Here is an 18,864-nt window from a genome sequence, read left to right as displayed (position 1 = left end):
TGGGTCTAAAAAGGGCCATCACGTGGCAGAAAGCAAAAATCATTTGAATTATAATTCTTAATCTGATCACAAAAATAATTTGAATAAATAAAAAATCTTAAACACTGAAAAGCTTTAAGCATTTACCCACTATCGTTCATGTTCATTACTATCTGGACCGGAGGGTTTGAGCTATACGGAGAGGCTGAATAGGCTCTCTGGAGCGTCGAAGGCTGAGGGGTGGCCTTAGGAGGTTCATAAAATAATGAAGGGTATGGATAGGATGAATAGCCAAAGTCTTTTCCCCAGGGTGAGGGAGTCCAAAACTAGAGGGCATAGGTTTAACATGAGAGGGGAAAAAATTTAAAAGGGACCTGATAGGCAACTATTTCATGCAGAGGGTAGTCCATGTATGGAACAAGCTGCCAGAGGTGGTGGGTACAATTACAACATTTAAAAGGCATCTGGATGGGCACATGAATAGGAAGTCTTTAGAGGGATATGGGACAGATGATGGCAAATGGGACTAGATCAGTTTGGGATGTATGCTCGGCACAACGAGTTGGACCAAAAAGCAGGGAACTGAACTTTTTACACAAATATACATGTTGACTTCATAATGGCATGGTTGCAAGATCACCTTCCCTTGTGTTTTATAAACTAGCCACAATGAAATCCAAGTTATAACGTCTTACACATTTTTGTAAGTTAAACAACATTTCATTTAAACATACAAACTGTAAATTATCGTATATCCCTTCAGCATTCTCCACTCTGCTGTCCTCCCTTCCTTCCTGATTTCCTATGTGCAGCTAAACCACTGGATAATTTCCAACAGGATAAATGCACTCTAAAATTGGCCCTCAACTCCCAACCTCTTTCGTACACACTAAACCAAACGCCATACATCAAATGGAAAATCATTTTAAAAAGCAGGTCATGGACAAACATGCTTGTAAACTATATGTGCCATCAAATGATGCATTCCCAAAGCACAAGTTTAGCATCAGCATACAGCCAAAAGAACTTCCTTTGCACCAATGTTTCCCTTCTTTATTTTCGCTAACACACATTTAATTACAAGTACTACTAACTTAAAATATTTATCATTTAACAAAAATTAAGTGCTGTTAAATCTTACCAGTTTGAAAAAGAGAATCTCAGATTAGGTAATGCATAAATTAGCAACAACAGATGCAGAACTTTTGACAGAGACTAACATAACAAATGACATGGTACTCACAATGAAGACCAGTAAGAGCAAGGACTGCAGCTGCTTGCATTTTATTCCCAAAGGCCAACATCTTCCAGGCATCCCGAAAAATCGTTTGCTGCTTTACCACTTGTATTGCCTCTTCCAAAGTGGAACACTGAAAATAAATTGATCTTTCATGTCTGAATTAAAATACACATTTCATCTCCAAGATATAATCGAACACAAAAGGGAAATAACTATTATTTAAACGTAATAAATCTACACAGTTTCAACATTTTGCAAGAGATAGTGTTCTGTCAGTATGCAAAAAATACTTCAGCAAGAAGGTATTTTTAGCTATGCTAATCTGCGAACTAAAGTATCTTTTGTGTACCAAGACAAACCCAAAACACCCCTTTTTCTCCGTTTCAGAGGGTGATGCATCATTTTAACTTTTATTACAAGCAGGAAATTTAAACAATAAAAGGACGGTCATGTTAAAAGCATAGTATAGACACAATCATTCTTTTATCAATTTAGCCTTTTAAACGAACCAGTCTTTTTGTGACAGAATAATGTATTATATTTTCTTGGCTTTGAGACTGGCCTGATGAGTAAAGGTCCTGTACAGTCCTTGACATTTCCATTTAATATTATTTCATTAATTTATTTTAAATATTTGCACCTAATGCTTTGTTGCTGAGTTTTTTAAAAAAAGTCAGCTTTGCACAAATGGAAAAAATTATGTTCTCACCTGGTCAAGGTTTTCACCAACACGAACAAACTGTTTCAGCAGTGGCCGCTTCAACTAAAAAACAATTTGAAATTAGACAAAAAGCTGGCATTCAGGAGCATGGAGAAAGAATTAGGACACTTAGACATGCTTAAAGCACTTACAGCATACACAAGTAGAGCCCTGTGCGCAGATTCCAGAAGATCGATTATCTTCAGTGCTTTGAGATCAAGGTCACGTAGTTCATCACGACTACAAGGAAAAAATGCTTTGTGAATTGTTTTCCACTATAGGAAAAAGTCAAAATTTAACTCTTCATCCACCCACGCCCAAATGTCAGCCAAACCAGTCAGATACCAGTTTAATACTGAGACTTGGCCTTTTGCGTGGTTAATCCATGCTAAGATAGGTAATATCAATGACGACGATTAGGGCTCATTTATCTTCCAGAGGAAAAAGCAGGCTTTGCAATAAGAAAATTAATGATGACAGTTCGTTTTTTACCAAATCTTTCTAACTACATAATTTGAACTCAGTGTTTGATCATTATTAGAAACAGGAAACACTAAATCCATGAGTATTATAAAGGATATTACACTTTGTAGCTCTTTAGAATAGAAACACTGTAGACTTCAATATAGGTGAACAAGGACAAAATGAAGAGAAAATGCCAATATAGAGAATTATATTTTGTGCCTCATTTTCTTCCTAGTAAACAAGACACCTTGCATTAAGTCTATAGATCCAGAGGCACTCTGGTCCCGGAGTTTCTTCATTCACATTTAATACTCACTGTTTAAATTGGTAAAGATCCTCAGCTAAAGGCTGCATTCAACTAATTTAGTAATCTGCAAATTTTCAGTATTAATTTTCAACAGTCTGAAAATTAAATTAACTTTTCTTAAAAGATCTACTCCCTTGTTACCATAAACAAAATGGTTTGTTTCTTCTCTTTGCTAGCTCGTCTGAAAGTCATGCAGTTACACTAAAAGATATAAAGATGAGTGTGAAAACATAGTCACAGCACCTGATTTAAAGAATAGTGAAAATCTCTGGAAAGTTTACTGGCTTTATGCCAAGAAATCAATATTTGATTGATGGAATCATGTTAACAATCTATGCAAGTTTACCATTTTTGTTTTTACTAGATTCCAAAAATTCAGGTAGGCATTCCGTGACTAATCCATATTTTATTTTACAAAGCATTTGTAAAATTGTGCAACATATAGTGCTGTTCAGAGAGAACATTGGCCTCAACATGCAGGAGTGTACAGAAACTGAAGGGAAACGCTACAGCCCAAATTTTTTTGGTCATTACTAACATAGCTTGTAATTATCACAAATTTCCTATCTGCCATACATAAGGCTTGAAAGGCTACAATGCACCTAAAAATTGGCTGATTTGCAGCCAGGTTTCTAAGACACTATTCTCTTCATTGCACACCTGGTCTAAAGTGATATTCTGTAACAGACCATATGTTTCTTCCTTTTCAAAATAGAAATTACAGTCTATAACTGAAAAACCAGGAGTTTTGCAACTTGAAATTCACGTGTTGCATACCGAGTTGTGTAATGCAATGCTTTCTTTCGGAAGAAGACAGAGAATGAGACTTAAAGACACCAAGAATCTTCTGAGTTAAGGAAACTCTGCCTCACAACAGGTCTGTGATGGATTGAGCTGCAGAGTGTTAAAAAGTCTGAGTGTCAAGAGAGGCAGAGAGGAAAACGCCAGAACTGCAGACAGACAGCACCCTCTCTCTCCAACTATAGAAAAAAATATGGCAGAAAGCTTAAAACAAAAAATTTATATGCGAAAGGACCCAACTTCACGTGATCAACCACTGAATCAAAGGTCAGCGGTCACTGTACAAACAACAGATCTCATCATTGCAAAAATCAAAAGGATTGTGGAAAGAAATAACTTTCTCCCTTGCAGCCTGGATTTTTGATCTTTGAAATTCTGACTACATTATTTTTCCTCCCATTGCATTGGTGTAAAAATGTTCGTCTTTTGTCTGTCTTAATTGTGACCGGGTTCTGTGTTTCGGGCTTTTGAAGGGGTTTGGCTTAAAAATCAAATGTCAGAAAACCTCTTTTCACTGTTCTGTTAAGTTTGTGTGTTACAATAATCAGTTATTTTCACTTTTGCTGGAAAAACTGGTGCAAACTGTTTTTGTCCTGCCAGACAAATTTGTATCTTTGGTGGTTTATATCCACGTTATACATTTTGTGATGATTTATCGAATAGTGAGGCATGGTTACTGGCATATTTTCCCAAGTAGTGACACATTCCAATGTAATAGCTCAAGCATTGTATGCAGTTGCTGATGCCATTCTTTTGAATGCACCCTATTTCCAATAATTCATTTTAAACACATATCAATTTTACTGCACTACTTAAAGACAATCAAGGACTTTTCTCCCCCCAGCAACACTTTGGTATGCTGCTGCCACAAAACTGCTATTATGTCTTCTAACATAACAGTTACTGGACCTATTTATGGACCAAGTAGTTGACAGCCTCTTAAAACCTCTGGAATTAAAATGACGGAGGGTGGGAATATTGCAGTTATTTAGTGAGTTCTGGTAGGTTATTATTTTGAACCTGATCCTGCCTTTGGAAACTGTAGTTCTGGAAGTATATGATGTTACAGAAACGGCTAGCTTTTACTTCTTATTGAGCCAGTTGAACTTCAGGTGCAGTTTATAAAAAATGTACTTCCTAATTGGCTCAGTTGCAGGCAATTTGCTAATGTATGCGTTTCTAAAATTAAACTTGTTAAAATCACAATAATCAGTTTTTGTAAAGTGGTCTCAAATTGGAAACCACTCCACAATCTGCATCCATCTTTTGAACCTGTAAACCTCAAATGCCATTCTGTCCAACTTCTTGCAAAATTCAAATTTATTTCTGGTTTGTTAGCAATGCAAATTTTGATTTTATATCTGCTTTAGGTGTTTGCAGAAAAGTGGTTGCTGCTGTTACTAACTTTTTCTCATCTCTTTACTACTTTATCAAAAAAAATTACATAATTGAGGAAAGTTGGAAAAAATGCAGAAATTAAAGCTATACCGACTTGACACAATATTCCCCATAAGGGGTGTTAGTTGGTACAGTGATTATAATGGGAAACAGCATCCCATAATGTGGACTGACCAAGTACTGCTCACACACTGCTGTCAAGCCAAAAATAACAGTTTGTTTCAATGACTTCAAGCACCTCTAGCACATACAGCTTTATATTCTGCATTTTTTCCCAATTTTACCTCAATCACAATCTTTTGATAAAATAATGGAAAGAGATGAGGAAATGTTGGGGACAACAAAACCACCATTTCTACACGTAGCTCAAACAGTTGTGGTGAAAATTTGTAAAGTAAACAAGCCAAAAATAAACTGGAAACTTACAATACATTGGAGGGAACAGTAAGACACAATGGTTCAGGTTTAAAAATCAGTAAACATTAATAGGTGAAGCATTTGAAATGTGTATTTGGAAAAGCCGGAAGCACATAAAATATATCTTCACATGGTATTCCGTAAGTGAAAATCTTCAATTAAACTTCAGTTGCATAACAATTGCCTTATCTCTAGTTCAGAATTTCATTTAATTGTGGCTTGATGATATGGATTTCTCTCTCATCATCTGAAGCTATCACTGCAAAACTTACTGTTTGTATTGGACAAGCTCTGCTTCTGTTGCCCAGTTCCTATAGCGTTCATCCAGGTGAGGTCTGCCAAAAAGAATTGGGCCCAGGAGCTGAACTTTCACAATGTGACAGTACCGCTTCAATACGGACATCCTCAGATAACACCACCTCTTAGGAATCAACACTGAAAACGAAGACATGCATTACTTTGGGAAAATAAATTGATTAGATTCAATAAACAAATGGAAATCTTTGAGCAAGGAAAACAGATTCAGGCTAAGCAAAAACAAAAATAATGCAGTTCAAATCTGAATAGTCAGTAGCCACCCTCCATTACTATTCAAATAACATTTTAAGGTCTTAATGCCAATTGTAGCTATCAATTCACACCCCTTCTTCTTCTTCCAATAAATTATTGTGCATGAAAAATAATGTTAAAGCACAATTGGAGAAATGTAGAGAATTATTCAAAATTAATAGAACTAAATGTAAAATCATGTACTTAGTCCATGTCCATTTCTTTTTCTGAATGCCATCCCTCCTTACAGGTTCAGAATGCTTACTTGGTACAATTTCTGGTGGACAACATTTTGTGCTATAAAATTATAATACCATTACTTTGTGTAAGTACATTTTGAACTCAATCTGTCAGAAAAATGACAAGCACAGCTCAGTTGCTTCCACTAACTGAGTGGAAAATAGGGGGAAAACACATAGGCGGGAAAGTATATGCACATTAGATAGCAGCAACTTAAAAAAGACTAGAAACCAAGCTGTCAGGTTTCACCACAAACTGTAAAAAAGTAGTGGTGCTACTCTGAGAGTCCTCAACATTGACTCCGAACCCCATGAAGTCTCCTGGCTTCAGGTTAAACATGGGAAAGGAAACCTCCTGATGATTACCAACAACCGTCCAGCCTCAGCTGATGAATCGGTAGTCCTCCAAGTTGAACAACACTTGGAGGAAGCACTAAGGATGGCAACGGCACAAAATGTACTCTGGTGGGGGATTTCAATATCCACCACCAAGAGCGGCTCAGCAGCAGTACTACTGATTGAGCTGGTTGGTTTCTAAAAGACATAGTTGCAAGATTGGGTCTGAAGCAGGTGATGAGAGAATCAAGAGGAAAAAACATACTTGACCTCATCCTTACCAATCTGCCAGCTTTAATTGCATCTGTCCGTGACAGTATCAGTAACAGTGACCATCGCACAGTCCTGTGGAGACGAAGTCCTGCCTTTACATTGAGAATAACTTGCACCGTGTTGTGTGTCACTATCACCATGCTAAATAGGATAGACTTCGCACAGATCTAACAACTCAAGACTGGGCATCCATGAGGCGCTGTGGGCAATCAACAGCAGCAAAATTGTACTCCAGCACAATCTGTGGCATGTCCCCCACTCAACCATTACCATAAAGCCAGGAGATCAACCCTGGTTCAATGGAGAGTGCAGGAGAGCATGCCAGGAGCAGCACCAGGCATACCTGAAGATGAGGTATCAACCTGTTGAAGCCACCAAACACGATGACTTGCATGCCAGTGAAAGCAGGTGATCGACAGAACTAAGCAATCTCATAACCAACAAATCAGATCTAAGCTCTGCAGTCCTGCCACATCCAGTCGTGAATGGTGGTGGACAATTAAACAACTCACTGGAGGAGGCTGCACAAATATCCCAATCTTCAATGATGGAAGAGCCCAGTACATCTGTTCAAAAGACAAGGCTGAAGCATTCGCAGCAATCTCCAGCCAGAAGTGCCGAGGAAATGATCCATCTCGGCCTCCTCCAGTGCTCCCCAGCATTAAAGATACCTGTCTTCAGCCAATTCGATTCACTCCACGTGATATCAAGAAACGGTTGGAGACACTGGATACTGCAAAGGCTATGGGCCCTGACAACATTCCGGCAATAACACGGAAGACTTCTGCTCCAGAACTTTCCACTCCCCCAGCCAAGCTGTTTCAGTACACTTACAACACTGGTATCTGCCCGGCAACATGGAAAATTGCCCAAGTATGTCCTGTACACAAAAAGCAGAACAAGGCCAACCCGGCCAATTACTGCCCCATCAGTTTACTCTCAATCATCACTAATGTGATGGAAGGTGCCGTCAACAGTGCCAACAAGCAGCACCTGCTCAGCGATAACCTGCTCAATGATGCCCAGTTTGGGTTCTGCCAGGGCCACTCAGCTCCTGATCTTGAGCCTTGGTTCAAACATGGACAAAAGAGCTAAATTCCAGAGGTGAGGAGAGAGTGACAGCCCTTGACATCAAGGCTGCATTCAACTGTGTGGGGCATCAAGGAGCCCTAGCAAACCTGGAATCATTGAATAGCAGGGGGCAAGCTCTGCAGAGGTTAGAGTCATACCTGACACATAGAAAAATGGTCGTGGTTGTTGGCAGTCAATCATCTCAGCTCCAGGACGTTTCTGCAGGAGTTCCTTAGGGTAGTGTCCTCAGCCCAACCATCTTCAGCTGCTTCATCAATGACCTTCCTTCCACCATAAGGTCAGAAGTGGGGATGTTCACCGATGATTGCACAATGTTCAGCACCATGACTCATCACATGCTGAAGCAGTCAGTGTTTAAATGCAACAAGATCTGGACAATATCCAGGCTTGGGCTGACAAGTGCAAGTGACATTCATGCCACACAAGTGCCAGGCTCTAACCATCACCATTCTCACAATGTCTGCGTGGGTTTCCTCCGGGTGCTCCAGTTTCCTCCCACAGTCCAAAGACGTGCAGGCTAGGTGGATCAGCCATGCTAAATTACCCATAGTGTTCAGGGATGCGTAGATTAGGTGGGATGCTCCGAGGGTCAGTGTGGACTTGCTGAACCAAAGGGCCTGTTTCCACACTGTAAAAATTCCTTAAGAGACAATCTAACTACCATCCCTTGACATTCAATGGTGTTACCATCACTGAATCGCCCACTATCAACATCCTGGGGGTTATCATTGACCAGAAACTCAGCTGGACTCACCACATAAACACAGTGGCTACAAGAGCAGGCCAGAAGCTAGGAATACTGCGGCGAGTAACTCACCTCCTGACTCCTCAAAGCCTGTCCACCATCTACAAGGCACAAGTCAGGAGTGTGATGGAATACTCCCCACTTGCCTGGATGAGTGCAGCCCCAACAACACTCTAGAAGCTTGCCACCATCCAGGACAAAGCAGTCCGCTTGATTGGCACTACATCCACAAGCATTCACTCCCTCCACCACCGATGCTCAGTAGCAGCAGTGTGTACTATATACAACATGCACTGCAGAAATTCAACGATCCTCAGACAGCACCTTCCAAACCCACAACCACTTCCATCTAGAAGGACAAGGGCAGCAGACATAAGGGAACACCACCACTTCTAAGTTCCCCTCCAAGCCACTCACCATCCTGACTTGAAAATATATCGCTGTTCTTTTTCTGTCGCTGGATCAAAATCCTGGAATTCCCTCCCTAATGGCTTTGTGGATCAACCTACAGCAGATGAACTACAGCAGTTCAAGAAGGCAGCTCACCACCACCTTCTCAAGGGCAACTAGGGTTGGGCAAGAAATGCTGGCCAGCCAGCGACACCCACATCCCACAAAAATGAACAGAAAAAAATTAGAACTTCAACAACAAGACAACTATCTGCAGCTTCACCACTGGAGTATTAAAAGCACCGATTCACAATCTAACATGCCACAGTTACTTCAATACACTACCTGCTTCTTCTGCAATCCTTAATTAAATCACTTACCAAAACACATCTTAAAAATTAGAGACAACACAGTATGGAGCTGGAGGAACGCAGAATCAGAGGAGCAGGATGGTGATACGTGAGTGCAGGTAGTGGGGATTGGTAAGTGGGATGGGTGGGGAAGATACGTGGGAGAGATGGACGGGTTGTGTCAGGTCAAGAAGGCAGGGATGAGAGGGAGGCTTGGACATAGGATGAGGCCGAGGGAGGGGAGATTTTAAAACTGGTGAATTCCACGTTTAGGCCATCAAGCTGTAGGCTCCCGAGGCAGAATATGAGGTGTTGCTCCTCCAGTTTGCAAGTGGTGTCACCGTGACACTGGAGGCGGCCCAGGAGGAGGAAACGGAACTTACCATCCTCCCTCCCACCTCCATGACCTGACACAACCCGTCCATCTTCTCTCCCACCTATCCACCCCACCCATCCCACTGACCAATCCCCACCACTCCCTACCTGCATTCACCTACCTTTCCCCAACCCCACCCCTCCTCTCTCTATTTATTTCCCAGCTCCCTTCCCCCTCCCCATTTCTGAAGAGGGGTCCAAACCAAAAACGTCAACTTTCCTGTTCCTCTGATGCTAGCTGGCCTGCTGTGTTCCTCCAGCTCCATACCTTCTCGTCTCTGACTCCAGCATCTGCAGTTCTTGCTATCTCTTAAAAATTAGAACTTACTTTTATGTTGGACTTGGCTGTATATTAGCTGATCTCTTCTCTCAAAATTACACAGGTTTCTTACCTTCATAGCTTAGCTGTGGTGGTTCGACTGGAGAAAACCATGATTTAAAATCCTGCAATTATGATTAAGCAAAAGTTGATGTTCACACAATCAAAATCAATTAAGTTGACAGAAATATAAGATAACCTTCACATTTTATTTGCAGTAAACTGACACTGTTTCCCTGGCTAGAGAGTCTGGAACGAGAGATCATAGTCTTGGGATAAAGGTTCACCATTAGTAAAGGAAATGAGGAAAAGAGTCTTCATTCAGGGTGTTGAGAATCTTTGGAAATCATTGCCCTAGAACTGTGGATGCACACTCATTCAGCATACCTAAAACTGCAGGTAATAGATATTTGGACACTAAAGGAATCAAAGGAAATGGCAAAAGATAAGCAAAATGGAGATAAGACAGATTACCTCATTGAATGGTTAAGCAGAGTCAAGAGGTTGGATTGCCTGATTCTGCTATTTCATACATTTTTACACAGGTTGCAATATTACCTGCTGATACCATTGCATCAAATGGAAGAATGTTTTTCTCTGCTTACTTCTTTACTTACAATAATTTAAAATAATGGATAACAAGATAGACCTGAACTTCCAAAGATGCACAGAACATTATGGATGCTAAAAATAGAAGAATCCCAAGAATCTATAGACTTCAAAAAGAATGAGTTCTGTATTTAACATTTCAAATGTAATGTTTTTATACTGATTATGAACCATGCACAGATTTTAGAGGCAGCCTGCATTCTAAATCGGCAAACTCTATTGATGCATACATCAGCTTTATGCTGAAGTAAAAATCCAGACAACAGAATCCAATTTTTGGTGACATTCTGTTCAGAATTATCAAAAATGGACAGTGGTCACAGTTTTATTATATTTTCCTTAAAAAGAGCTGCATGCAAGCAGTAGAGGGTTATAATAAATTTTGAATGAAACCAGACAGACCACCTGGCACTGACCTAAGCACCAGAAACAATGAGAAAACTTAACCCTGTCAATCCTGCAAAGTTTTCCTTACTAACATCTCTGGATGAGTGCTGTCTCAGAGACTAGTCAAGCAACAGCCTGCCAATTATACTTAAGGAATTGTATAGTATAGTCAATAACCGGGGCACCACAACCACTGAGTATGTGTTATCTCAAAGCTTGCAGCACCATGGTCAACAGAGGGTTGCTCTGGGAGTCCTCACCATTGACTCCAGGACCTAAAGGCATCAAGTCAACTATGTCCAAGGTAACCCCTTGTTGATTTTTTTCTTAATTCACTCATGGGACCTGGGGATTGCTGTTTGGATTATCATTTATTGGCTGTACCTAGCTGTCCTTGAGAAGGTGGCAGTGAGCTGCCTTCTTAAACCGCTGCAGTCCATGTGCTGCAGGCAGAACTAGGATATACTGGTCCTCTCTCAGCTGATTCGACCACCACTTACAGGAAATACTGAGGGGGGCAAGGGCACATAATGTGGCATGAGGGACTTTAATAACTATCACCAAGAGTGGCTCAGCAGTATGACTACTAGCCAAGTTAGTAGAGTCCTAAAGGACATGCCTGCTAGACTGGGTCTGCAACAAGTAGTGAGGAAACAGACAAGCGGAAGAAACATCCTCAACAACCTGCCTGCTGTCAGTGTGCACATCCAGGACAGTATCGGTGGGAAACAATCAACACTGTACTCCCTTTCCGAGTTTATAAAATCATTCATGGAGCAATACCCAAAACTCGACTGGCAATCAAACACTGTTTTTGCCTCTTTGTATTTCAGTCCCATTAAAGGCAACATGCCAGTCGCCTTTTTGAATACTTAGTCTACTTGTGCAATAGCTTTTACAGATGTGTACACTTAGACAGCAAACACTTGTCCCTATATAGTTCCTAGTCCCTTGCTGTTAAAATATTCTGGCATCTTTCTTGGATACAAACTGAATTACCCTTTCCAACTGAATTCCATCTGCCACAATTTTGTCTGTTTAATTAAACTATTCACTTTTTTTTGTAACTTGCAGCTCCCATCTGATATATCTTTACATCATCAAGTGCAGAGGCATATAAATCCCATGCTCTGTATTTGTGGATGCATGTTTTACATATAACTTATGCCATTCTAAACATATGCATGGTTTTTAATAAAAAGGAAAAGAAAATACCCCACCACTTGCCCAATTTTAAAGCATGAAAATAGCTTACATGCAAGAATTAACGCAAAACAACTTTTGCAGCATGATTTTATCCTACGCATCTGATTATTTTAATTTAATTTCAGTTTAACGATTTGCATACTTTAATCTACAAACACGCACTGAGATCTGCTGAACTGTGTCCATGTCATATTATTTCCCTCAAAGTCCAGTAAGTTAGAAACTCTGCATTGTATGACTCTATGTACATCTACATGTAAAAGGGTTAGGACATTCATCCATTTAAGGCCATCTCTTTTCAATGTAATGAAATATCACAACAGCGTTTGAACAGATTGTTGCTGTCATGCCCAATGGAAAAATAATTTCTGCTTCCCAAGCTGCAAGTTCCAAAAAAAAATGTGAATAGTTTAATTAAACAGACAAAATTGTGACAGATGGAATTCAGTTGGAAAGGGTAATTCAGTTTGTATCAATTGAAAGACGCCAGAATATTTTAACACCAAGGGACTAGGAACTATATAGGAACAAGTGTTTGCTGTCTAAGTGTACACATCTGTAAAAGCCATTGCTCTTCAATGCATCGATGATGTCGTTAGTAAGAAGAGTAACTCTTTCCACAACAAGTCCTGTGGTAGCATGGCCGAGCGGTCTAAAGCACTGGATTTAGGCTCCAGCCTCTCAGGAGGCCTGGATTCGAGTCCCATCGCTGCCAACTTGTGGAGGACCGGATTGGGAGGCAGATACTGGAAAGGTGCAGAAGTCACAGGGTTGTAGTCATGGGTGACTTCAACTTTCCAAATATTGATTGGAAACTTTTTAGTTGTAATAGTTTAAATGGAGCGGAATTTTTCCAGTGCGTTCAGGAAGGATTCCTGACACAGTATGTAGATAGACCAACGAGGAGAAGCCACTTTGGATTTGGTGCTTGGCAATGATCCGGGCCAAGTGTTAGACCTGTTGGTAGGAGAGCATTTTGGCGGCGGTGATCATAACTCTGTTACTTTTACAATAGTCATGGAAAAGGATAGGTACATTCAGCAGGGCAAGGTTTATAATTAGGGGAAGGGTAATTATAATTCTGTCAGGCAAGAACTGGGTAACATAAAATGGGAACAGATGCTGTCCGGGAAGTGCGCTATAGAAATGTGGAGATTGTTTAAGGAATGCATACTGCGTGTGATCGATATGTTTGTCCCTAGCAGGCAGGGAAGATGCGGTTGAGTGAGGGAGTCTTGGTTCGAAAGAGGTCGAACGACTGGTTAAGAGGAAGAAGGATGCTTAGATAAGGTTTAGGAAACAAGGATCGGAAAAAGCTCCAGAGGGATTCAAGTTAGCGAGGAAGGAGCTGAAGAAAGGGTTTGGGAGAGCTACAAGGGGGCATGATAGGATCAAGGAAAACTCCAAGGCTTTTTACACGAACGTGAGGAATGAGAGAATGAACAGAGTAAGGGTAGGGCCGATCAAGGATTATAAAGGGAATTTGTGCACGGAGCCTAAAGAGATAGGAGAGGTCCTTTTCTTCAGTATTCACAACGGAGGGACCTAGTTGTGGGTGGGGGGTGGGGTCAGTGTGAAACAGGCTGGCAGGCTGGAGGAGGTGGATGTTAGTAAGGAAGATGAACTAGGAATTTTGAGGAACTTGAAGATAGATAAGTCCCCCAGGGCCTGATGGGATTTATCCAAGGATTCTATGGGAAGCGAGGGAAGAGATCACAAAGCCTTTGGCGATGATCTTTTCGTCCTCACTGTCCACTGGTATAGTGCCGGAAGACTTGAGATGATGTCATTCCCTTATTCAAAAAAGGGAATAGGAATAACCCTGGAAATTACAGGCCAGTCAGTCTCACTTCAATGGTGGGCAAATTATTGGAAAGGGCTCTGAGAGATAGGATTTATGATCACTTGGATAGGCACAGTTTGATTCGTGATAGTCAGCATGGGGTAGATCATCCCTCACAAACCTTATTGAATTCTTTGAAGAGGTGACCAAACACGTGGATGAAGGTAGAGCAGTGGATGTGGTATACATGGATTTAAGTAAAGCGTTTGATAAGGTTCCCCACAGTACGCTCATGCAGAAAGTAAGGAGACATGGGAAAGGGGGAAATGTGGCAGATTGGATTCAGAATTGGCTGACCTTAGAAGACAAAGGGTGGTAGTGGACAGAAAATATTCAACATGGTGCTCAGTTACGAGTGGTGTACCACAAGGATCTGTTCTGGGTCCTCTTCTATTTGTGACTTTTGTAAATGATTTGGACGTAGGAGAGAGAGGGTGGATTAGTAAGTTTGCGGACGATACGAAGGTGGGTCGAGTTGTGGATAGTGCGGGGGCTGTTCTCGGCTACAAAGGGACATTGATAGGATGCAGAGCTGGGCTGAGAAGTGGCAGATGGAGTTTAACACTGAAAAGTGTGAGGTGATTCATTTTGGAAGGACAAACTTGAAAGCAGAATACAGGGTTAAGAGAAAGATTCTTGGCAGAGTAGAGGAGCAGAGGGATCTTGGGGTTCATGTCCACAGTTGCCTGAAAGCTGCCACCCAGTTGGATAGGGTTGATAAGAAGGCATATGATGTGTTAGCTTTCATTAATAGAGGGATTGAGTTCAAGAGCCGTGAAGTTATGCTCCAGCTATACAAAACCTGGGTTCGGCCACATCTGGAGTATTGTGTCCAGTTCTGGTCGCCTCATTACAGGAAAGATGCGGAAGCCATGGAAAAGGTGCTGAGGAGATTTCCCAGATGTTGCCTGGAATGGAGGGAAAGCCTTACGAGGAAAGGTTGAGAGAGCTAGGGCTTTTCTCTTTAGAATGACAAAGGGTGAGAGGTGACTTGATAGAGGTGTACAAAATGATCAAGGGTATAGATAGAGCGGACAGCCAGAGACTTTTTCCTAGGGTGGAGGTAGCTATTACGAGGGGGCATGGTTTTAAAGTGAGTGGAGGTAGATATGGGGGAGACGTCAGAGGTAGGGGCGTGGAATGCATTGCCGGAAAGCTTAGTAGAGTCGGCCTCATTAGGGGCATTTAAGCTGCTATTAGATAGGCATATGGATGATAGTATAAGGCAGGGGTGGAGGTTAGATAGACCTTAGGTTTAGGGTATAAGTTCAGCACAACATCGTTGGCCAAAGGCCCTGTACTGTGCTGTACTGTTCTATGTTAACAAGTTTTAACATGTTCTTTAAAAACAGTAATAGTTTATTTTTAAGCTTAAAATCTTCAGTTTTCCATTAAAATCATACTCAAAGAAACTACAAATCTGTACTGAACTGGAAAGTAGCTTGAAACCAGTGGCAGTTCAGAGTGTTTAGGCAGTCTACATATTCAAATAATAGTAATGAGATTTCATTCATCCACTGGATGAGTCACTATCGAAATACAACATTTTCGGTACAACGGCGACAGAGAGGACACTCCAGCTGGAGACTGTCCACTCTACCCATTCTTTTACTTTACTTCTACCGCTTTTCCTCCTTTCTCTCAGCCTCGGACAACTGGCCCCAGCCTCCGACTCCCAGCCTCTAAAGCAGGGTTGGCAGCCCAAAGTGGGGTTAGCCATCGACAGCCCAAAGCAGGGAAGGCAGCGACGTGGCATGGAGCATGGTGGCCCACTGCAGAGCCAGCAGCTAGCAGTCAGACCATGTGGAGGTCCCCTGCACTGGTCTGCTGCACGGAGCCCTTGGAGAGAGATTGTGATGTTTGTCTTTTTAACTTGTTTCTTGTTTTTTTGACCTATGGTCATACCGTGTATAGCTGTAACATAACTTTTGTTTTCTTCATTTCTCTAATCTGTAACTAAGGAATGTACCTAGGCACTCTGTACCTTAGATGTTGTGTTGGTGACATTATTACACTGTAACTAATCTGTAATTGCAGAAGCTATTCCTAGGTACCTTTGTATCTAAGATGACCCTGTAAATGGCGAGTTATAAGCTTTTCACTGTGCTTATTTGAGTACATGTGACAATAAATCTAATTCATTCATTCACATGCAAGTCTTAATCAATATTCTTGGTTTGGCCTTTATTAACATTTTCAAGAATGTCTGACTGAATCAAGAATCTTTTATAAACTTCCCATTGTTGATGCTATAAGAATATAACTTACATTTGTACATTGATCATATAAAAAGACTTTTTAAAATGTCAAGTATTTTTGATGACTGGAGGAGATGATGATGGAAAATGCATTTTACAAGCTGATGTCTTGGTCATCTGAACCACAGTCCATATTTATTAAGAACAAACTATGTTTTTCTGGTGTTGTTGATGGATAACAGGAAACTTATTATTGTGCATTGTTACTTTTGTAATTCCTATTTAAATAGCTTATACTTTTTAAAAAAAAGTGCTAAAATGGCTGTGACAGAACATAAATTTTATCCACATGCCAAAAACACTTACGACAAAAATAGTGAATTACTTCCTTGCAGAGACTTACCTCATCAGAGGAAACTATATCTGGCAAGTCACTTGAATCAGATGTAGTACATCCATCACTATCCCAAATCTCAGGTTCCATAACTTTATTCTAAGAATGACAATAATAAAGAGTAGACATATACAATGATTTCCAGCACCTTCTGTCAACCAACTTCCTCCTGTCCAAACAAAATAAAAAGGTGATCAGAAATTCAGCTCCATTATTAAATCTTATGCAAGCAATTTACTTATGACAATAAAAGTAAAATACTACAGATGCTGGAAACTGGAAAAAAAACAGAAAGCATTCGAGAAATTCAAGTCTGGCAGCATCTGTGGAAAAAAAGTTATAACATTGAGTCCAATATGGAGTTCTGGAGAAGAGTACTTGAAATGTTAATTCGGTTTCTCTCTCCAAAGATGCTACCGGGCCTGTTGAGTTTCTCCAGCACTGGTTTTAATTTCTCTATAGCACTGGCCTTACATTGTGCAACACGATAACGTATAAATGCTCAACTGGGAATGTGCATTCAGATAGAAGGATGCAAGAATAAAATAGCAACCCATCCCCAAAAAGAACATAATTGGGTGTGTGTGAGGGTGTGTAAATGGCATGGAGACTGAAATTAAACAGTAAACGTCCAAATACATACTTTCAAGAAAAAAACACGCGCTCCACAACACAAAACACAGCAAGCTGCTCGGTCTACGTGAACGCATATAGGTAATTTAATATAAACAATGAAAGCAAGTACGAAAAATAAAAAACTTCCTTGCAAAGTAAGCAATTTTCACGGTGGCATTAGCTACGTATGAGGAAGTTTTACGTTTTCAAAGCTGGTGGCTTGTCACAAGAACCTAAAGGTGGAATATTTGGAGTTGCTGTCGTTTTGGATCACAGCTTTGCGGCTTTGAAATCAGATTTTCAGAGGGAGTGAGTTGCGCATTCGTATTAGATATGTTAAGGAGCCAAAGGCAAAGCTACAGATTTCTGGAAGGGTTTGTTTCTTACCCACACCCTATCCATCCCCTGCTCTTTCCTCCCTGGAGCCCAGCTTCTGCGGATAAACTTAGCCCAGACTGATCCCTGGGCAACATCCAAGAAAAGAAGAAAGACAACAACTCCGCCCTCTACTCCCCGTCAATTTGAAATCAAAACCCTCCCTCATCTTCGCGCTTCAAGCTGACAAGAATGCAATCCTGCAACGATTTCCATCCACCCCGAACATTTTCTTTTGTTCGTTTATTTCCTTTTCAACCTCAGAAACAATAAACAATAAACAATTCTCAAACTCACCTGCACACAGACAGACAGATAGACGGACAGGCAACAAAATGGTGGCCGGCTCCCGCAGATCTCGCGAGAACCAGCCAGAATCTCATCGCAAAACTCATCGGGAGCTGTAGTTCTACCAAGGTACTCTCATGGTTAAGTGTCTCGTGAAACGTGATGAAGCCTACTGGTTGCAACACCAACTTCAACAATTTCAGTTTCCCCCACTATCACCACCAGTTTTATTTTGTTCGCGCATGTCTGTCTTTTTTTTTATTCTTAATGTTGCTCAGCTATTTTCTTGCTTTGGGCAACCATTCATTATTCTGCAATTCCTCCTCTTGACTAGGTTAAGGGGTTCTGTAGAAGGGTAGCTGGACCCAAAACATTAAGTCTGCTTTCTCTCCACACATGTTGTCAGACCTGCTGAATGTTTCCAGCAATTTTTTTTTGTTGTTATAGGTTAGGGGGTTTGTTAGCTCAGTTGGCTGAGTGGCTAGTTTGCATTGTACAGCAAAGACAACATTGTAGGTTCAATTTCCACACTGTCTGAGGTTACCATGAAGGTATCTGTTTCTCAACCTTTCCCCTCACCGGAGGCATGGTGATCCTCAGGTTAAACCACTGCCAGTAATCTCTCTCAAATGAGAGAGCAGCCCAATGGTCTAATAGGACTACAGTCCAGAAGGCTGTCAGAATCCCTAAGCAGAAAATGAGGTGCTGAGCTTTGCTGGAGCACTGCAGCAAGCCTGTGACAGAGATGTTGGCCAGGGAACAGGGTGGTGAGTTAAAGTGGCAGGAAACTTGAAGCTCAGAGTCATCTTTGCAGACAGAATGAAGCTGTCACCCAGTCTATGCTTCATTTCCCCAATGTGGAGGAGACCACACTGTAAGCAGCGAATGCCGTAGACCAGATTGTGTGACGTGCAGGTAAAGTGCTGCTTCATCTGGAAGGTGTATTTGGGCCCTTGGATATTCAGGAGGGAGGA

General features: G+C 41.1%; 1 protein-coding gene across 1 annotated transcript in view; it reads right to left on the bottom strand.

Moving 5' to 3' along the window:
• Positions 1-18,864, bottom strand: part of LOC109927318 — a 103,517-nt gene that overhangs the window by 84,109 nt on the left and 544 nt on the right. Inside the window, exons 2-8 of the mRNA XM_048615367.1 lie at positions 17,900-18,003; positions 16,622-16,711; positions 10,049-10,100; positions 5,580-5,742; positions 2,072-2,159; positions 1,929-1,982; positions 1,223-1,349 (exon numbers count right to left, since the gene is read on the bottom strand). Of these exons, the coding sequence (XP_048471324.1) occupies positions 1,223-1,349; positions 1,929-1,982; positions 2,072-2,159; positions 5,580-5,742; positions 10,049-10,100; positions 16,622-16,711; positions 17,900-18,003 (678 nt within the window). The remainder of the gene's footprint in view (positions 1-1,222; positions 1,350-1,928; positions 1,983-2,071; positions 2,160-5,579; positions 5,743-10,048; positions 10,101-16,621; positions 16,712-17,899; positions 18,004-18,864) is intronic.

Source organism: Rhincodon typus, chromosome 32 (assembly GCF_021869965.1).
Source record: "Rhincodon typus isolate 14 chromosome 32, sRhiTyp1.1, whole genome shotgun sequence".
NCBI lineage: Eukaryota > Metazoa > Chordata > Chondrichthyes > Orectolobiformes > Rhincodontidae > Rhincodon > Rhincodon typus.
The sequence above is the reverse complement of the archived record's forward strand: the minus strand, read 5'-3'. Positions and strand labels throughout refer to the sequence as shown.